Raw genomic sequence first — 21,713 nt, forward strand, 5'->3', positions numbered from 1 at the left:
AACCAAATAAAAACTACCTAAAGCTATGTACATTAACTTGATAAAAAGAAAACGATTCTAAGAACTGCTGCCTTAGGGATAGACTTTATTCACTAAGCATGCACTGTGTAGAATGCTCTGAAGTGAAAACATACCAAGTCCTTCAGCGAAGGAATGCTATAAAGACAGCAATAGCGCTGAGCTCTTTGTAGAAAACAGGCTTATAAGGAAGAGTAAGAAGCATAAAAGACAGCAGACCCCAAAACGTGGAACGTACAACCAGGTACTTGCCCACTGATTTGTAAACATTACTGAGGGCAGTCAGGGTACAGTGGCCTGTCCTGGGTGCCACCAGACCTGGGTACTAGTCCTGATATTGGCACTCACTAGAAATAGGGTTAGATTAGCTGTCCTTTGAGGGTCATTCCAGCTCAAATTCTATGGCTTTTAGATAGGGCCTGATGGATCTTTCTGGGACCACTGAACACAAAAGGGACCCTAGGCTGGGTAAAAGCTGTCTGCAGAGGGTCTTGAAGAGAGATTACTTGTGCACCCATGTGCATTGCAGCATTATTCACAATAGCCAAAAGGTGAAAGCACCCCAGTGTCCATCAACAGAGAATGGATAAATAAAACGTGGCACAATGGAATATTATTCAGCCTTCAAAAGGAAGAAACTATGACATACGCTACAACATAGGTGATCTACAACACAGATGAAGACACTACGCTAAGTGCAAATCAAAACTACAATGAGGTAGGTGTGAGGTACCACTTCACACCAATCAGAATGGCCACCATGAAAAGGGCTACAAATAACAAATGCTGGAGAGGGCATGGAGAGAAGGGAACACTCCTACACTGACAGTGGGAACGTAAACTGGTGCAGCCACTATGGAAAACAGTATGGAGGTTCCTCAAAAAACTAAAAACAGAGCTACCAATATGATCCAGCAATCTCACCCCTGGGCATATATCCAGAGAAAACTCTAATTCAGAAAGATACATGCCCCCCTACGTTCATAACAGCACTATTTACAACAGCTAAGAGTTAGAAACAACCTAAGTGTCCACTGACAGATGAATGGATAAAGAAGATGTGAAACATACATACAACGGAATATTACTCAGGCATAAAAAAGATTAATGCCAATTTGCAGCAACATGGATGGACCTAGAGATTATCATATCAAGTGAAGAAGTCAGAAAGAACGACAAATACCATATGATATCGCTTATATGTGGAATCTAAAATATGACATGAACTTATCTATGAAAGAGACTCTGAGACATGGAGAACAGGCTTCTGGTTGCCAAGGTGGATGGGGGGTGCAGGAGGGATGGATTGGGAGTTTGGGATTAGCAGGTGCAAACTATTATATATAGAATGGATAAACAACAAGGTCCTACTATATAGCACACGGAACTATTCAATATCCTGTAATAAATCATAATGGAAGGGAATATAAAAAAGAATGTGCATACACATAACTGAATCACTTTGCTGTACAGCAGAAATTAACACATTTTAAATCAACTATACTTCAATAAAAAAAAAAAGACACTGCTGAGATTGGTTCAAGATGGCAGAGTACAGGGACGTGCTCTCACTCCCAATAGCGAGAGCACCGGAGTCACGGCTGACTGCTGAACAGTCATCGACAAGAAGACACTGGAACTCACCAAAAAAGATACCCCCATGAAAAAACAAAGGAGAAGCCACAATGAGATGGTAGGAGGGGCACAATCACAATAAAATCAAATCCCATAACTGCTGGGTGGTGACTCACAAACTGGAGGACACTTATACCACAGAAGTCCACCCACTGGAGTGAAGGTTCTGAGCCCCACGTCACGCTTCCCAACCTGGGGATCTGGCAACAGGAGGAGAAATTCCTAGAGAATCAGAAGTTGAAGGCTACCGGGATTTGATTGCAGGACATCGACAGGACTGGGGGAAACAGAGACTCCACTCTTGGAGGGCACACACAAAGTAGTGTGCGCATCGGGACCCAGGGGAAGGAGCAGTGACCCCATAGGAGACTGAACCAGACCTACCAGCTAGTGTTGGAGGGTCTCCTGCAGAGGCAGGGGGTGCCTATGGCTCACCGTGGGGACAAGGACACTGGAAGCAGAAGTTCTGGGAAGTATTCCTTGGCGTGAGCCCTCCCAGAGTCCGCAATTAGCCCCACCAAAGAGCGGGGTAGGCTCCAGTGCTGGGTCACTTCAGGCCAAACAACCAACACGGATGGAACCCAGCCCCACCCATCAGCAGAAAGGTGGATTAAAGTTTTACTGAGCTCTGCCCACCAGAGCAACACCCAGCTCTACCCACCACCAGTCCCTCCCATCAGGAAACTGGCACAAGCCTCTTAGATAGCCTCATCCACCAGAGGGCAGACAGCAGAAGCAAGAAGAACTACAATTCTGCAGCCTGTGGAAGGAAAACCACATTCACAGAAAGATAGACAAGATGAAAAGGCAAAGGACTTTGTACCAGATGAAGGAACAAGATAAAACCCCAGAAAAACAACTAAATGAAGTGGAGACAGGCAACCTTGCAGAAAAAGAATTCAGAATAATGATAGTGAAGATGATCCAGGACCTTGGAAAAAGAATGGAGGCAAAGATTGAGAAGATGCAAGAAAATGTTTAACAAAGACCTAGAAGAATTAAAGAACAAACAGATGAACAATACAATAACTGAAATGAAAAATACACTAGAAGGAATCAATAGCAGAATAATTGAGGCAGAAGAATGGATAAGTGACTTGGAAGACAGAATGGTGGAATTCACTGCTGTGGAACAGAATAAAGAAAAAAGAATGAAAAGAAATGAAGACAGCCTAAGAGACCTCGGGGACAACATTAAACGCAACAACATTCGCACTATAGGGGTCCAAGAAGGAGAAGAGAGAGAGAAAGGACCTGAGAAAATATTTGAAGACATTATAGTCGAAAACTTCCCTAACATGGGAAAGGAAATAGCCACCCAAGTCCAGGAAGCGCAGAGAGTCCCAGGCAGGACAAACCCAAGGAGAAATACACCGAGACACATAGTAATCAAATTGGCAAAAATTAAAGACAAAGAAAAATTATTGAAAGCAGCAAGGGAAAAATGACAACATGCAAGGGAACTCCCATAAGGTTAACAGCTGATTTCTCGACAGAAACTCTACAAGCCAGAAGGGAGTGGCATGACATATTTAAAGTGATGAAAGGGAAGAACCTACAACCAAGATTGCTCTACCCGGCAAGGATCTCATTCAGATTCGATGGAGAAATCAAAAGCTTTACAGACAAGCAAAAGCTAAGAGAATTCAGCACCACCAAACCAGCTCTACAACAAATGCTAAAGGAACTTCTCTAAGTGGGAAACACAAGAGAAGAAAAGGACCTACAAAAACAAACCCAAAACAATTAAGAAAATGGTCATAGGAACATACATATCGATAATTACCTTAAACGTGAATGGATTAAATGCTCCAACCAAAAGACACAGGCTCGCTGAATGGATACAAAAACAAGACCCATATATATGTTGTCACAAGAGACCCACTTCAGACCTAGGGACACATACAGGCTGAAAGTGAGGGGATGGAAAAGGATATTCCATGCAAATGGAAATCAAAAGAAAGCTGGAGCAGCAGTACTCATATCAGATAAAATAGACTTTAAAATAAAGGAAGTTACAAGAGACAAGGAAGGACACTACATCATGATCAAGGGATCAATCCAAGAAGAAGATATAACAATTATAAGTATATATGCACGCAACATAGGAGCACCTCAATACACAAGGCAATGCTAACAGCTATAAAATAGGAAATCGACAATAACACAATAATAGTGGGGGACTTTAACACCTCACTTACACCAATGGACAGATCATCCAGACAGAAAATTAATATGGAAACACAAGCTTTAAATGACACAATAGACCAGATAGATTTAATTGATATTTATAGGACATTACATCCAAAAACAAATTACACTTTCTTCTCAAGTGTGAATGGAACATTCTCCAGGATAGATCACATCTTGGGTCGCAAATCAAGCCTCAGTAAATTTAAGAAAATTGAAATCATATCAAGCATCTTTTCTGACCACAATGCTATGAGATTAGAAATCAGTTACAGGGAAAAAAACGTAAGAAACACAAACACATGGCTAAACAGTATGTTACTAAAAAACCAAGAGATCACTGAAGAAATCAAGGAGGAAGTCAAAAAATACCTAGAGACAAATGACAATGAAAACACGACGATCCAAAACCTATGGGATGCAGCAAAAGCAGTCCTAAGAGGGAAGTTTATAGCTCTACAAGCCTACCTCAAGTAACAAGAAAAATCTGAAATAAACAATCTAACATTACACCTAAAGGAACTAGAGAAAGAAGAACAAACAAAACCCAAAGTTAGCAGAAGGAAAGAAATCATAAAGATCAGAGCAGAAATAAATGAAATAGAAACAAAACAATAGCAAAGATCAATAAAACTAAAAGCTGGTTCTTTGAGAAGATAAACAAAATTGATAAACCATTAGCCAGACTCATCAAGAAAAACAGGGAGAGGACTCAAATCAATAAAATTAGAAATGAAAAAGGAGAAGTTACAACAGACACCACAGAAATAGAAAGCATCCTAAGAGACTACTACAAGCAACTCTATGCGAATAAAATGGACAACCTGGAAGAAATGGACAAATTCTTAGAAAGGTATAACCTTCCAAGACTGAACCAGGAAGAAACAGAAAAGATGAACAGACCAATCACAAGTAATGAAATTGAAACTGTGATTAAAAATCTTCCAACAAACAAAAGTCCAGGACCAGATGGCGTCACAGGTGAATTCTATCAAACATTTAGAGAAGAGCTAACACCCATCCTTCTCAAACTCTTCCAAAGAATTGCAGAGGGAGGAACACTCCCAAACTCATTCTATGAGGCCACCATCACCCAGATTCCAAAACTAGACAAAGATACTACAAAAATAGAAAATTACAGACCAATATCACTCACGAATACAGATGCAAAAATCCTCAACAAAATACTAGCAAACAGAATCCAGCAACACATTAAAAGGATCATACGCCATGATCAAGTGGGATTTATCCCAGGGATGCAAGGATTCTTCAATATACACAAATCAATCAATGTGATACACCATATTAACAAACTGAAGAAGAAAAACCATATGATCATCTCAATAGATGCAGAAAAAGCTTTTGACAAAATTCAACACCCATTTATGATAAAAACTCTCCAGAAAGTGGGCACAGAGGTACCTACCTCAACATAATAAAGCCCATCTACGACAAACCCACAGCAAACATCATTCTTAATGGTGAAAAACTGAAAGCATTTCCTCTAAGATCAGGAACAAGACAAGCATGTCCACTCTCACCACTATTATTCAACATAGTTTTGGAAGTCCTAGCCACGGCAATCAGAGAAGAAAAAGAAATAAAAGGAATACAAATTGGAAAAGAAGAAGTAAAACTGTCACTGTTTGCAGATGACATGATACTATACATACAGAATCCTAAAAATGCCACCAGAAAACTACTAGAGCTAATCAATGAATTTGGTAAAGTTGCAGGATACAAAATTAATGCACAGAAATCTCTTGCATTCCTAGACACTAACAACGCAAGATCAGGAAGAGAAATTAGGGAAACACTCCCATTTACCACTGGAACAAAAAGAATAAAATACCGAGGAATAAAAACCTACCTAGGGAGACAAAAAACCTGTACTCAGAAAACTATAAGACACTGATGAAAGAAATTAAAGATGGTACAAGCAGATGGAGAGATATACCCCATGTTCTTGGATTGGAAGAATCAATATTGTGAAAATGACTATACTACGCAAAGCAGTCTACAGATTCAATGCAATCCCTATCAAATTACCAATGGCATTTTTTACGGAACTAAAACAAATCATCTTAAAATTTGTATGGAGACACAAAAGACCCTGAAATAGCCAAAACAGTCTTGAGGAAAAAAACCGGAGCAGGAGGAATCAGGCTTCCTGACTTCAGACTATACTACAAAGCTACAGTAATCAAGGCAATATGGTACTGGCACAAGAACAGAAATACAGATCAATGGAACAGGACAGAAAGCCCAGAGATAAACCCACACAACTATGGTCAACTAATGTATGACAAAGGAGGCAAGGATATGCAATGGAGAAAAGACAGTCTCTTCAATAAGTGGTGCTGGGAAAACTGGACAGCTACATGTAAAAGAATGAAATTAGAACACTCCCTAACACTGTACACAAAAATAAACTCAAAATGGATTAGAGACCTAAATGTAAGACCGGACACTATAAAACTCTCAGAGGAAAACATAGGAAGAACACTCTTTGACATAAATCACAGCAAGATCTTTTTGGATCCACCTCCTAGAGTAATGGAAGTAAAAACAAAAATAAACAAATGGGACCTAATGAAACTTAAAAGCTTTTGCACAGTAAAGGAAACTACAAACAAGACCAAAATACAACCCTCAGAATGGGAGAGAATATTTGCAAAGGAATCAATGGACAAAGGATTAATCTCTAAAATATATAAACAGCTCATGCAGCTCAATATTAAAAAAACAAACAATCCAATCAAAAAATGGGCAGAAGACCTAAATAGACATTTCTCTAAAGAAGACATAGAGATGGCTAAGAAGCACATGAAAAGCTGCTTAACATCACTAATAATTAGAGAAATGCAAATCAAAACTACAATGAGGTATCACCTCACACCAGTGAGAATGGGCATCATCAGAAAATCTGGTGATTTTCAAACAACAAATGCTGGAGAGGGTGTGGAGAAAAGCGAACCCTCTTGCACTGTTGGTGGGAATGTAAATTGATACAGCCACTATGGAGAACAGTATGGAGGTTCCTTAAAAAACTAAAAATAGAATTACCATATGACCCAGCAATCCCACTACTGGGCATATACCCAGAGAAAACCATAATTCAAAAAGACACATGCACCCCAATGTTCATTTCAGCACTATTTACAATAGCTAGGACATGGAAGCAACCTAAATGCCCATCGACAGACGAATGGATAAAGAAGATGTGGTACATATATACAATGGAATATTACTCAGCCATAAAAAGGAACAAAATGGGGTCATTTGTAGAGACATGGATGGATCCAGAGACTGTCATACAGAGTGAAGTAAGTCAGAAAGAGAAAAACAAATATTGTATATTAACGCATATATGTGGAACCTAGAAAAATGGTACAGATGAACCGGTTTGCAGGGCAGAAATTGAAGCACAGATGTAGACAACAAACGTATGGACACCAAGAGGGGAATGCGGCGGGAGGTGGTGGTGGTGGTGTGATGAATTGGGAGATTGGGATTGACATGTATACACTAGTATGTATAAAATGGATAACTAATGAGAACCTGCTGTATAAAAAAATAAAAATTCAAAAATTCAAAAAAAAAAAAGACACTGTGCTAAGTGAAACAAGCCAGTCAGAAAAAAACAAATTCCTTATAACTCTACTTACAGGAGGTTCCTACAGTAGTCCATTCATAGAGACAGAGAGCAAAATGGGGGTTGCTAGGGGCTGGGGGAGGGGGAATGGGGAGGTGCTGTTTGAAGAGCACAGAATTTCAGTTTGGGATGAAGAGTTCTGGGTTGATGACAGTGATGACTGCAGAATAATGTGGATGTATCAATACTTAACACTACAGAACTGTACACTTAAAAAAAGTTAAGATGGTAAACTTTGTTATATGTATTTTACATATAACTAAACGTTACCATGCAGATGAGGTTGTCAAATGGGCAGGGTGATGGACTGCCAGGGTGGTGGCTTTGGATTTACCTTGGGTCTGATTATTGGCCATGCCACCGAACAGCTTCATGACCCCTATGCAAGTCAAATCTCCGTCACCCTCTCCATCTGTATAAGGGGGATACACAACCCCTCAGGGTTAGGTGGGGGGGGTCGTAAGAATTAATGATGTAAATAAGAGACATGCTCAAAACAGTCTTCATTCAGGTTCCTCCCAACCCTGCCATTAGATGGAAGATTCAACTGTGCCCTCTACTGGACAAACTAAAGACAAACAGGGCCCTGTGTGCCATGTCATGGAAATAGGGTGTATGTACCTTATTATCTCCGCCTGAGACAGCCAGGATGTTGGCTGTGATGGACCAGCTCACATGCCATACAACATCATTGAACTTGTGCAGCAGTTTGGGGGACCACGCATTGCCCGAGGCATCATCACAGGTCCAAATGAACACTCGACCATCCTGGGAAAAGACAGGCTAGAGTCAGGAGATGGAGGCAGCCATCCTGCCCTGGTGATATCCTCTCAATCTGGAGCTATATTGGACTTTTGCAGGAATAGGGTGGGGGATTCAGGGCAAAGCACAGCCAAGGACCTCCTCGGTGTTCACAGCTTTGAGGACTAATTTCCAGCCCAGCACCCTTGCTTTTATCCCTTTACCCCAGGAACACACTTCAAATTGGTCAGGAGTCTCCCAGGTTCCTTTCCTCGTACTGGTTTCACTGTCCGCACTGCTAATTCTCAAATTTTCTCTGGGGCTTTCCTCACGTCTGCCAAGTCACTTCGTTGTTTTGGCTCCCTCTGGCTCTGTACTTTCTCAACTGAATGGGTATAGCTGTCTAAAAGCCAAGCTCAGAGAATGAGATGGGACCAAGAAACAAAACAAAACAAAACACACACACACACACAACCCAAACCAAACCAAACTAAAACAGAACGAACAGAATTACCTTTTACATCATTTAAGCCTGTTCTACTTGGTCCTCTCAAATTTAGGATCAAGTAGAAGAGGCTCAAGTGACGTAAAAGTCCAGGCTTAACTCTCATCTTGGGTGGTAGCATATAATTAAAGGCTTATCCTTGGTCTTACTTTTGTTATCTGTCTGGGAATAGTGAGTAGGTAGACGAGCCCAAGGTCTTACAATTTCCCATTGCTCCTGGTCCTTGCTTGGGAACACTCTCAGAATGATGCCTGGGTACCTCCATTCCCTATCCACAAAAGGGTCAGGAGGGGAAACTAGTCCTGAATTTGGTCTTGCTCTTGGCTCAGTGGAAGAAAGCCACTGTGGCTTCTGACCAAGGCTTCACTCGTGATGACTGGGCTCCAGGTGCTCCCTTATTTACAATGGTCTACAGTTGCCTGTCTCCTGCCCTTCCCCTTCAAGGATTTCCCCTAGGGGAACTGTAAGGGCTGATGGGACTTCCTGAGATTAACTAACACAGGATGCTTGCACAGGTCTGAGCTGACCTGGGAGCAGCTGGCGATCGTGCTGGTGGGCAGGCCGATGGAGGGGGCCCAGGCCACATCTCGAACCCAGTCACTGTGTGCTTCCAACTTCTGCTCTTCCTTCCACTGGCCGTCCTCTTCCTCCCTAACAGGGGAGATGGTGGGGAGAATTCAGCAGGCAGCAGCCCAGGTGCCATTCCCACACCTCCATTCCTCCCCCACCCCACAGGCTCCACAGGAGTGGAGAAGCTATTCCACCTTTCTGATAAACATTTGTTGAACCTACAGAATTTTATTCAGTTCACCAGCTATAAAGAAGCCCTCCAGGAAATGCTCTGTTCCTCCACAGCCAACAAGTCGGCTCTAGCAGCTGTGAATTAGGAAGAGTCCAAGCTCCTGAGTAAAGGGCAAGTTTTTTTTTTTTTTTAAAAAGGATGTCCTCTGAGAAATTGAAGACAGTATTCTATGGGCAGAAGGGAAAAAGACAGGTGATCCCGTTTCTGGTGAACTGAGGCTGAGTCATGGTAGGGTAGAAGGTGAGAAGTGTCCCCTTGAGAAGTTCACCAACCCCACTTACTTCCACAGTTTGATGAGGTTGTCACAGCCGCCTGATGCAAACTTCTTGATGTAGTTGGGCTTCTGCCCAGATGGCTGGTCTATGAGGCTTCCAGGTATGACAGCAGGGGCCCAGCTGACGGCATTGCAGCCAATCTGTAAGGAGGGGGAAGGGGGACTTGTGGTGACTCTGCCCCTTTGCCTGGCAAAAGGATACTGCTTCTGCAGACCCAACGCTGATGTTTATTCCCTCTCCAATTCTCAGGACTGGATTATGCAGGGCAGCTGTTTTAATGAACTAAGGATTAGCCACCCAGAACTCTTCTTCAAGGATTCCTAACAGTGCATGTATTTTTCAGCAACATGTATTTAAAGAAGGAATTAGGGAATCTCAGGAATTTAACAAACAGAACATTTTCCAAACATATGAAGGGAGGGCACAGATTCAGAAAACCACACTAAGTAAATATATGGATTAATGAATTACTCTAAAGCACTCTTGTAATCACTCCCAGGTCAAGAAATAAAACTACCATTTCCCCAAGAAGCCCTATCATTTATGTCCTACCTGAATCATAGCCCCTCTGTTCCCCTGTAAGTAACCATTATTCTGATTTCTAGTGTCTATTTTTTAGCTTTGTCACCCAAATGTGCATCCCTAGGCACTAGTTTAGTTTTGCCATTTAAAATTTTGTTTAAATTGCAATATTCTCTTTTTTATTGAAGTACAGTTGATTTGCAATACCATGTTAGTTTCAGGTGTATAGCAAAGTAACTGAGTTATACATATACATCCTTTTTCAGATTCTTGTCCATTATAGGTTATAACAAGATATTGAATAGAGTTCCCTGTGCTATACAGTAAATCCTTGTTGGTTATCTATTTTATATACAATAGTATGTGTCTGTTAATCCCAAACTCCTAATTTATCCTCCTCCCTTTCCCCTTTGGTAACCACAAGTTTGTTTTCTTTGTTTTTTTTTTGGCCACGCCATGCGGCATGCAGGATCTTAGTTCCCTAACCAGGGATCGAACCTGTGCCCTCTGTAATTGGGAGCACGGAGTCTTAACCACTGGACCACCAGGGAAGTCCCATAAATTTGTTTTCTATCTCTGTGAGTCTATTTCTGTTTTGTATCATTTTTTTAAGATTCCACTTGTAAGAGATATCATATGACATCTGTCTTTCTCTGTCTGACTTACTTCATTTGTATATAATCTCTAGGTCCATCCATGTTGCTACAAATGGCATTATTTCCTTCTTTTTATGGCTGAGTAATATTCCGTTGTAAATATGTACACCACATCTTCTTTACCCATTCGTCTGTTGATGGACACTTAGGTTGTTTCCATGTCTTGGCTATTGTAAACAGTGCTGCTATGAACATTGCGGTGCATGTATGTTTTGGAATTAGAGTTTTCGTTTTGTCTGGATATATGCCCAGTAGTGGGATTGCTGGGTCGTATGGTTGCTCTATTTTTAGTTTTTTAAGGAATCTCCATACTGTTCTCCATAGTGGCTGCATCAATTTACACTCCCACCGGCAGTGCAGGACGGTTCCCTTTTCTCCACACTCTCTCTCCATTCATTATTTGTAGACTTTTTGATGATGGTTATTCTGACCAGTGTGAGTAAACATTTTTTTGATGTTTCTTGCATCTTCTAATTTATAGATTCCCCCTCTGATCTTACTGGATCAGACTCAGGTTTCTTCCCTTTGCCAAGACTACAGGTGGTGGTGTATTCCTTCATCAGGAGGCACATGATGTCAGACTGTCTCTCTTTTTATGTTATTATCACCTGTCAATAATTTATGCCTTTCTCAATTCACTGGGCATTACAAAATGGTGACACTGTCATTCTATTCATTTCTTTGTCATTTATTACATGGAATACTCTAGACAGGGGCAATTTCACTCATTAATATTTGCTTCCCCAGGGGTACAGATCAGATAAGAAAGGCAAGATAAATGCTTGATTCTTTCTGAACTAGTTCCCTGTCATTCGCCAAAGATGACTGATTCTCTTTTAAATATCAGGATGAACTCATGGATTTAAGCATATTTGACGGGTTTCAGTTCACTGCCATTATTCTAAATTTTTACACTCACACTGCCCATCTTTGGCAGTGTGAGCCTGTTCAAGTTGGCTCCTTTGACATAACCCTAGTATGTCAAAAAGTTATGTCACTGATCATTTCTATCTGGTATGACAAGATGTTTGTATTTTTCCTGCCTGAAACCTGGGATCAGCCATTTCCTCAAGAGCTCTGGTTTCTTTTAGTGAGGAACTGTATTTAAAGTGTATTTCTGGTGCTAGGGATGCTCACTGGTACATAATTATTTATTTCATTTAACACATAGCAGAATAGTCTCAGAATAATATTGTCAATATGATTACTAATAACATTAAAAGAAGTGTTTGCAATGCCCTCCCCATCGCCCCCCCCCCCGTTTTTTGGGGGGTTGTTTTCGTGTGAATGGTATCAGCTGCTTGTGCTGCACACCGTTTTTTTTAACACCTGTACTCTATCTTAGCCGAGCACACGATCAGGACCTTGTTCAGTCTTAGTTCTTTACAATTAACTGTATATTTATATGGATGTCTTTCTAGTCATTTTTGTTGTCTAAAACTTATTCTTTAGTAGACACCTCAGGCAGGGCTCATGGAAACAATAGTCCTTGAGTTCTTGCATACTGGAAACAGTTTGCATTCTTTACACTCCAAATTTTAAAGAAAGATCTAATTGACATTAACAGAACATAAAGTGCACAAGTTGATGAACTTTGACATCAGTATACTCTGTAAAACCATCACTACAATCAAGATAACAAATGAATCTCAAAGTGATGAAACAAAAAAAAAACTTCCAACCAAGAATACTCTACCTGGCAAAGTTACTGTTCAGAATTAAAGGAAAGATAGTTTTCCAGATAAGCAAAAGCTAAAGGAGTTCACCACCACTAAACTGGCCTTACAAGAAATGTTAAAGGGACTTCTTTAAGCTGAAAAGAAAGGGTGCTAATTAGTAACAAGAAAACATATGAAAGTATAAATCTTCCATACGTTTTATACTCATAAGGTAAATATATATTAAAGGCAGTGGATTAATTGCTTATGAAGCTATTATGAAGGTTAAAAAAAATTAAAACTGTAACTACAGTAATTAAAGATACACAAGATAAAAAGATGTAAAATGTGACATCAAAACATAAAAGGTGGGTGGGGGAGGGTAAAAATGTAGAGCTTTAGGGACTTCCCTAGTGGTACAGTGGGTAAGACTCTGCACTCCCAATGCAGGGGGCCCGGGTTTGTTCCCTGGTCAGGGAACTAGATCCCACATGCATGCCGCAACTAAGAAGTCCGCATGCTGCAACTAAGAGTATGCATGCTACAACCAAGAAGTCTGCATGCCGCAATGAAGACCTGGCATGATGAAAATAAATAAACAGGTAAATAAATAAATAAAAAATAGCTACCTGGCTCTTTGGTGGTGCTAATGGAGGACTCTGGGAGGGCTCACGCCAGGGAGTACTTCCCAGAACTGCTGCCAGTGTCCTTGTACTCACAGTGAGCCATAGCCACCCCCCGCCTCTGCAGGACACCCTCCAACACTAGCAGATTCCATATATATGTGTTAGCATATGGGGCCCAATCACACTTGGGTAAGAACCACTTGGCCTATTTCACAGCTTCCATGGACCCCTGATTGCTGCTTGAGGAGAACTGCCCTGTGGATTTGACTGACCAACGATTGCGATATAAGCAGATGGACATTTAGATTAAGATTTTTTTCTACTAAGAATATTCCCGAGAGCCTCCCATCAAGCCTCTTAGATAGCCTCAACCACCAGAGAGCAGACAGCAGAAGCAAGAAAAACTACAATCCTGCAGCCTGTGGAACAAAAACCACATTCACAGAAAGATAGACAAGATGAAAAGGCAGAGGGCTATATACCAGATGAAGGAACAAGATAAAACCCCAGAAAAACAACTAAATGAAGTGGAGATAGGCAACCTTCCAGAAAAAGAATTCAGAATAATGATAGTGAAGATGATCCAAGACCTCAGAATAAGAATGGAGGCAAAGATCGAGAAGACGCAAGAAATGTTTAACAAAGACCTAGAAGAATTAAAGAATAAACAAACAGAGATGAACAATACAATAACTGAAATGAAAACTACACTAGAAGGAATCAATAGCAGAATAACTGAGGCAGAAGAACGGATAAGTGACCTGGAAGACAGAATGGTGGAATTCACTGCTGCAGAACAGACTAAAGAAAAAAGAATGAAAAGAAATGAAGACAGCCTAAGAGACCTCTGGGACAACATTAAACGCAACAACATTCGCATTATAGGGGTCCCAGAAGGAGAAGAGAGAGAGAAAGGACCAGAGAAAATATTTGAAGAGATTATAGTCGAAAACTTCCCTAACATGAGAAAGGAAATAGCCACCCAAGTCCAGGAAGCGCAGAGAGTCCCAGGCAGGACAAACCCAAGGAGAAATACACCGAGACACATAGTAATCAAATTGGCAAAAATTAAAGACAAAGAAAAAGTACTGAAAGCAGCAAGGGAAAAACGACAAATAACATACAAGGGAACTCCCAAAAGGTTAACAGCTGATTTCTCAGCAGAAACTCTACAAGCCAGAAGGGACTGGCATGATATACTTAAAGTGAGAAAGGGAAGAACCTACAACCAAGATTACCCGGCAAGGATCTCATTTAGATTCGATGGAGAAATCAAAAGCTTTACAGACAAGCAAAAGCTAAGAGAATTCAGCACCACCAAACCAGCTCTACAACAAATGCTAAAGGAACTTCTTTAAGTGGGAAACACAGAGAAGAAAAGGACCTACAAAAACAAACCCAAAACAATTAAGAAAATGGTCATAGGAACATACATATTGATAATTATCTTAAACGTGAATGGATTAAATGCTCCAACTAAAAGACACAGGCTTGCTGAATGGATACAAAAACAAGACCCATATATATGCTGTCTACAAGAGACCCACTTCAGACCTAGGGACACATACAGACTGAAAGTGAGGGGATGGAAAAGGATATTCCATGCAAATGGAAATCAAAAGAAAGCTGGAGCAGCAGTACTCATATCAGATAAAATAGACTTTAAAATAAAGAAAGTTACAAGAGACAAGGAAGGACACTACATCATGATCAAGGGATCAATCCAAGAAGAAGATATACAATTATAAATATATATGCACCCAACACAGGAGCACCTCAATACATAAGGCAACTGCTAACAGCTATAAAAGAGGAAATCGACAATAACACAATAATAGTGGGGGACTTTAACACCTCACTTACACCAATGGACAGATCATCCAAAATGAAAATAAATAAGGAAACAGAAGCTTTAAATGACACAATAGACCAGATAGATTTAATTGATATTTATAGGACATTCCATCTAAAAACAAATTACACTTTCTTCTCAAGTGCGCACGGAACATTCTCCAGGATAGATCACATCTTGGGTCACAAATCAAGCCTCAGTAAATTTAAGAAAATTGAAATCATATCAAGCATCTTTCCTGACCACGCTATGATATTAGAAATGAATTACAGGGAAAAAAACGTAAAAAACACAAACACATGGACGCTAAACAATACATTACTAAATAACCAAGAGATCACTGAAGAAATCAAAGAGGAAATCAAAAAATACCTAGAGACAAATGGCAATGAAAACACGACGGTCCAAAACCTATGGGATGCAGCAAAAGCAGTTCTCAGAGGGAAGTTTATAGCTATACAAGCCTACCTAAAGAAACAAGGAAAATCTCAAGTAAACAATCTAACCTTACACCTAAAGGAACTAGAGAAAGAAGAACAAACAAAACCCAAAGTTAGCAGAGGGGAAGAAATCACAAAGATCAGAGTGGAAATAAATGAAATAGAAACAAAGAAAACAATAGCAAGGTCAATAAAACTAAAAGCTGGTTCTTTGAGAAGATAAACAAAATTACACGTTTAGCCAGACTCATCAAGAAAAAGAGGGAGAGGACTCAAATCAATAAAATTAGAAATGAAAAAGGAGAAGTTACAACAGACATCGCAGAAATACAAAGCATCCTAAGAGACTACTACAAGCAACTCTATGCCAATAAAATAGATGACCTGGAAGAAATGGACAAATTCTTAGAAAGGTATAACCTTCCAAGACTGAACCAGGAAGAAACAGAAAAGATGAACAGACCAATCACAAGTAATGAAATTGAAACTGTGATTAAAAATCTTCCAACAAACAAAAGTCCAGGACCAGATGGCTTCACAGGTGAATTCTATCAAACATTTAGAGAAGAGCTAACACCCATCCTTCTCAAACTCTTCCAAAAAATTGCAGAGGAAGGAACACTCCCAAACTCATTCTATGAGGCCACCATCACCCTGATACCAAAACCAGACAAAGATACTACAAAAAAAGAAAATTACAGACCAATATCACTGATGAATATCGATGCAAAAATCCTCAACAAAATACTAGCAAACAGAATCCAACAACACATTAAAAGGATCATACACCACGATCAAGTGGGATTTATCCCAGGGATGCAAGGATTCTTCAATATATGCAAATCAGTCAATGTGAGACACCATATTAACAAATTGAAGAATAAAAACCATATGATCATCTCAATAGATGCAGAAAAAGCTTTTGACAAAATTCAACACCCATTTATGATAAAAACTCTCCAGAAAGTGGGCAAAGAGGGAACCTACCTCAACATAATAAAGGCCAAACCCACAGCAAACATCATTCTCAACGGTGAAAAACTGAAACCATTTCCTCTAAGATCAGGAACGAGACAAGGATGTCCACTCTCACCACTATTATTCAACATAGTTTTGGAAGTCCTAGCCACGGCAATCAGAGAAGAAAAAGAAATAAAAGGAATACAAATTGGAAAAGAAGAAGTAAAACTGTCACTGTTTGCAGATGACATGATACTATACATACAGAATCCTAAAAATGCCACCAGAAAACTACTAGAGCTAATCAATGAATTTGGTAAAGTTGCAGGATACAAAATTAATGCACAGAAATCTCTTGCATTCCTATACACTAATGATGAAAAATCTGAAAGAGAAATTATGGAAACACTCCCATTTACCACTGCAACAAAAAGAATAAAATACCTAGGAATAAACCTACCTAGGGAGACAGAAGACCTGTACTCAGAAAACTATAAGACACTGATGAAAGAAATTAAAGATGATACAAACAGATGGAGAGATATACCATGTTCTTGGATTGGAAGAATCAACATTGTGAAAATGACTCTACTACCCAAAGCAATCTACAGATTCAATGCAATCCCTATCAAATTACCAATGGCATTTTTTACGGAACTAGAACAAATCATCTTAAAATTTGTATGGAGACACAAAAGACCCCGAACAGCCAAAGCAGTTTTGAGGGAAAAAAACGGAGCTGGAGGAATCAGACTCCCTGACTTCAGACTATACTACAAAGCTACAGTAATCAAGACAATATGGCACTGGCACAAAAACAGAAACATAGATCAATGGAACAAGATAGAAAGCCCAGAGATAAACCCACGCACCTATGGTCAACTAATCTATGACAAAGGAGGCAAAGATATACAATGGAGAAAAGACAGTCTCTTCAATAAGTGGTGCTGGGAAAACTGGACAGCTACATGTAAAAGAATGAAATTAGAATACTCCCTAACACCATACCCAAAAATAAACTCAAAATGGATTCGAGACCTAAATGTAAGACCGGACACTATAAAACTCTTAGAGGAAAACATAGGAAGAACACTCTTTGACATAAATCACAGCAAGATCTTTTTGGATCCACCTCCTAGAGTAATGGAAATAAAAACAAAAATAAACAAATGGGACCTAATAAAACTTAAAAGCTTTTGCACAGCAAAGGAAACCATAAACAAGACGAAAAGACAACCCTCAGAATGGGAGAAAATATTTGCAAACGAATCAACGGACAAGGGATTAATCTCCAAAATATATAAACAGCTCATTCAGCTCAATATTAAAGAAACAAACAACCCAATCCAAAAATGGGCAGAAGACCTAAATAGACACTTCTCCAAAGAAGACATACAGATGGCCAAGAAGCATATGAAAAGGTGCTCAACATTACTAATTATTATAGAAATGCAAATCAAAACTATAATGAGGTGTCACCTCACACCAGTTAGAATGGGCATCATCAGAAAATCTACAAACAACAAATGCTGGAGAGGGTGTGGAGAAAAGGGAACCCTCTCGCACTGTTGGTGAGAATGTAAATTGATACAGCCACTGAGGAGAACAATATGGAGGTTCCTTAAAAAACTAAAAATAGAATTACCATATGACCCAGCAATCCCACTACTGGGCATATCCCCAGAGAAAACCGTAATTCAAAAAGACACATGCACCCCAATGTTCAGTGCAGCACTATTTACAATAGCCAGGTCATGGAAGCAACCTAAATGCCCATCGACAGACGAATGGATAAAGAAGTTGTGGTACATATATACAATGGAATATTACTCAGCCATAAAAAGGAACGAAATTGAGTCATTTGTTGAGACGTGGATGGATCTAGAGACTGTCATACAGAGTGAAGTAAGTCAGAAAGAGAAAAACAAATATCGTATATTAATGCATGTATATGGAACCTAGGAAAATGGCACAGATGAACCAGTTTGCAGGGCAGAAGTTGAGACACAGATGTAGAGAACAAATGTATGGACACCAAGGGGGGAAAACTGCGGTGGGGTGGGGATGGTGGTGTGCTAAATTGGGCGATTGGGATTGACATGTATACAGTGATGTGTATAAAACTGATGACTGATTAAAAAATAAATAAATAAATAAAATATATATATTTTTTAAAAATGTAGAGCTTTAGAATGGGTTCAAACTTAACTTGTAATCAACTTAAAACAGACTATTAATATGGGTTGTTATATATGTAAACCTCATTGTAAGGACAAAGCAAAAACTATAGTAGATACACAAAAGATAACCAGAAAGGAATGTAAGCATACCATTAAAGGTCATCAAACCACAAAGGAAGAGAGCAAAAGAACTATAAAAAGCCAGAAAAAACCAAAATGGCAATAAGTACATACCTATCAATAATTACTTTAAATGTAAACGGACTAAATTCTCCAATCAAAAGACATCATAGAGTGGCTGACTGGATTAAAAAAACAAGAACCATCTGTATGCTGCCTATAAGAGACTCACTTCAAATTTAAGGACACACACAGACTGAAAAAAGAAGGGATGGAAAAAGATATTCCATGCAAATGGAAACCAAAAAAGCTGGGGTAGCTATACTTATATCAGACAAAATAGACTTTAATACAGGGACTGTAATAAGAGACAAAGAAGGGCATTAGATAATGATAAAGGAGTCAATTCAACAAGAGGATGTAACATTTGTAAACATTTATGCACTCAACACAGGAAAACCAAAATATATAAAGCAAATACTAACAGACTTAAAAGGAGATATAGGCAGCAATATAATAATAGTAGGGTTATGTCAATGGATAGATCATCCAGACAGAAAATAGCCTTAAAGGACACATTAGACCAGATGGACTTTACAGATATATAGAGAACGTTCCATTCAAAAGTAGCAGAATACAGGCATACCTCACTTTATTGTGTCTTGTTTCATTGTGCTTGATAGATACTGAGTTCTTCACAAACTGAAGGTTGTGGCAACCCTACGTCAAGCAAGTCAATTGGCATCATTTTTCCAACAGCATTTACTCACTTCCTGTCTGTGTGTCACATTTTGGTAATTCTCGCAATATTTCAAACTTATTCATTATTACATTTGTTTTGGTGACCTGTGATGAGTGATCTTTGATGTTACTGATGTAAAAAGATTATGACTTGCTAAAGGCTCAGATGATGGTTAGCTTTTTCACCTATCAAGCATTTTTAAATTAAAGTATGTACATTGTTTTAGACATAATGATGTTATTGTACAGTCAGTAGACTAGTAGAGTTTAAACATAACTTTTATGTGCACTGGGAAATCAGAAAATTCATGTGACTCCCTTTATTGTGATATTCGCTTTATTGTGGTGGTCTGGAACTGAACCTGCACTATCTCCATGGTATGCCTGTATACTTTCTTCTCAAGTACACATGGAACATTATCCAGGATAGATCATATGTTAGGCCAAAAAAAGTCTTAATAAATTTAAGAAGACTGAAATCCTATCAAGCATCTTTTCCGACCACAATGATAATGAAACTAGAAATCAATTACAAGAAGAAAACTGGAAAATCCACAAATATGTGTAGAATAAACAACATGCTACTGAACAACCAATGGGTTAACAAAGAAATCAAAAGAGTAATAAAAAAATACTTTCAGACAACTGTAAATGGAAATACAACACACCAAAATTTATGGGATGCAGTAAAAGTAGTTCTAAGAGGGAAGTTCACAGCAATAAATACCCACCTGAAGAAACAAACAGACAAACAAGGTCTCAAAAACACCCTAACTTTACATCTCAAGGAACCAGAAAAAGAATAACAAATGAAGCCCAGTTAGTGGAAGGAAGGAAACAACAAAAATCAGAGCAGAAATAAATGAAATACAGACTGATACCACAAAAATACAAAGGATCATCAGAGTCCACTATGAACAATAATATGCAAACAAATGACAACCTAGAAGTAATGGATAAATTCCTAGAAACACAGAACATTCCAAGACTGAATCATGAAAAAACAGAAAATCTAAACGGGCCAATAACTATGAACAAAGATGATAAAATCCTCAACAAAATACCAGCAAACCAAATTCAGCAATACATTAAAAGGATCATACACCATGATCAAATGAGATGTATTCCAGGGATGCAAGGTTGGTTTACCACCCACAAATCAATCCAGGTGATACACAACATTAACAAAATGAAGGATAAAAATCATAATTATCTCAATAGATGCAGAAAAAGCATTTGATTAAACTCAGCATCCATTTATGATAAAACTCTCAACGAAGTGGGTATAGAAGGTATGTACCTCAACGTAATAGAGGCCATATATGACAAACCCATAGCTAACATCATACTCAATAGTGAAAAGCTGAAAGCTTTTCCTCTAAGATCAGGAACAGGACAAAGATGTCCATGCTTGCCACTTTTACTCATTAAAGTATTGGAAGTCCCAACCAGAGCAATCAAGCAAGAAAAAGAAATAAAAGCCATCCAAATTGGAAAGGAAAAAGTAAAACTGTCAGTATTTGGAGATGACATGATATTATATATAGAACACCCTCAAGACTCCACCAAAAAACTGTTAGAAGTAATAAATGAATTTAATAAAGCTGCAGGAAACAAAATCAATGTACAAAAATCTCTTGCATTTCTATACACTAACAATGAACTATCAGAAAAGAAATTATGAAAACAATCCATTTACAATTGCATTAAAGGGAATAAAATACCTAGGAATAAACTTAACCAATGAGGGGAAAGACCTGTACACTGAGGACAATGATGAAAGAAATTAAAGACAACACAAATGAAAGATATCCGTCCACATGGATTGGAAGAAATAATATTGCTAAAGTGTCCATACTACCCAAAGCAATCTACAGATTCCATGCAATTTCTATCAAAATTCCAATGCCATTTTTCACAGAACAATCCTAAAATTTAAATTGTTTGTTTAGAACAAACAATTCTAAAATTTGTATGGAATCACAAAAGACCCCTTTATTAAAAAGATACAGTGATCAAACAGTATGGTATTGGCATTAAAAACAGACACATATTCTTTACAACACTGTTACTGGCTATCTACAATTTACTTGTCTACCTGATATTTTCTACCATCACTAATATGTAAAAAAAAAAA

The 21,713-nt window shown here is 38.9% G+C and overlaps 1 protein-coding gene across 2 annotated transcripts in view; it reads right to left on the reverse strand.

Annotated features, from left to right (window-relative positions):
• SEC13 (SEC13 homolog, nuclear pore and COPII coat complex component) overlaps positions 1–21,713 on the reverse strand; it is a 50,134-nt gene that overhangs the window by 6,927 nt on the left and 21,494 nt on the right. For both annotated transcript variants that reach the window (XM_061195584.1, XM_061195583.1), the window contains 3 exons: positions 9,828–9,961; positions 9,272–9,395; positions 8,120–8,266 (listed from right to left, as the gene is read on the reverse strand). In XM_061195584.1, the coding sequence (XP_061051567.1) occupies positions 8,120–8,266; positions 9,272–9,395; positions 9,828–9,961 (405 nt within the window). The remainder of the gene's footprint in view (positions 1–8,119; positions 8,267–9,271; positions 9,396–9,827; positions 9,962–21,713) is intronic.

Source organism: Eubalaena glacialis, chromosome 7 (genome assembly GCF_028564815.1).
Source record: "Eubalaena glacialis isolate mEubGla1 chromosome 7, mEubGla1.1.hap2.+ XY, whole genome shotgun sequence".
In the NCBI taxonomy this organism is placed as follows: Eukaryota; Metazoa; Chordata; class Mammalia; order Artiodactyla; family Balaenidae; genus Eubalaena; species Eubalaena glacialis.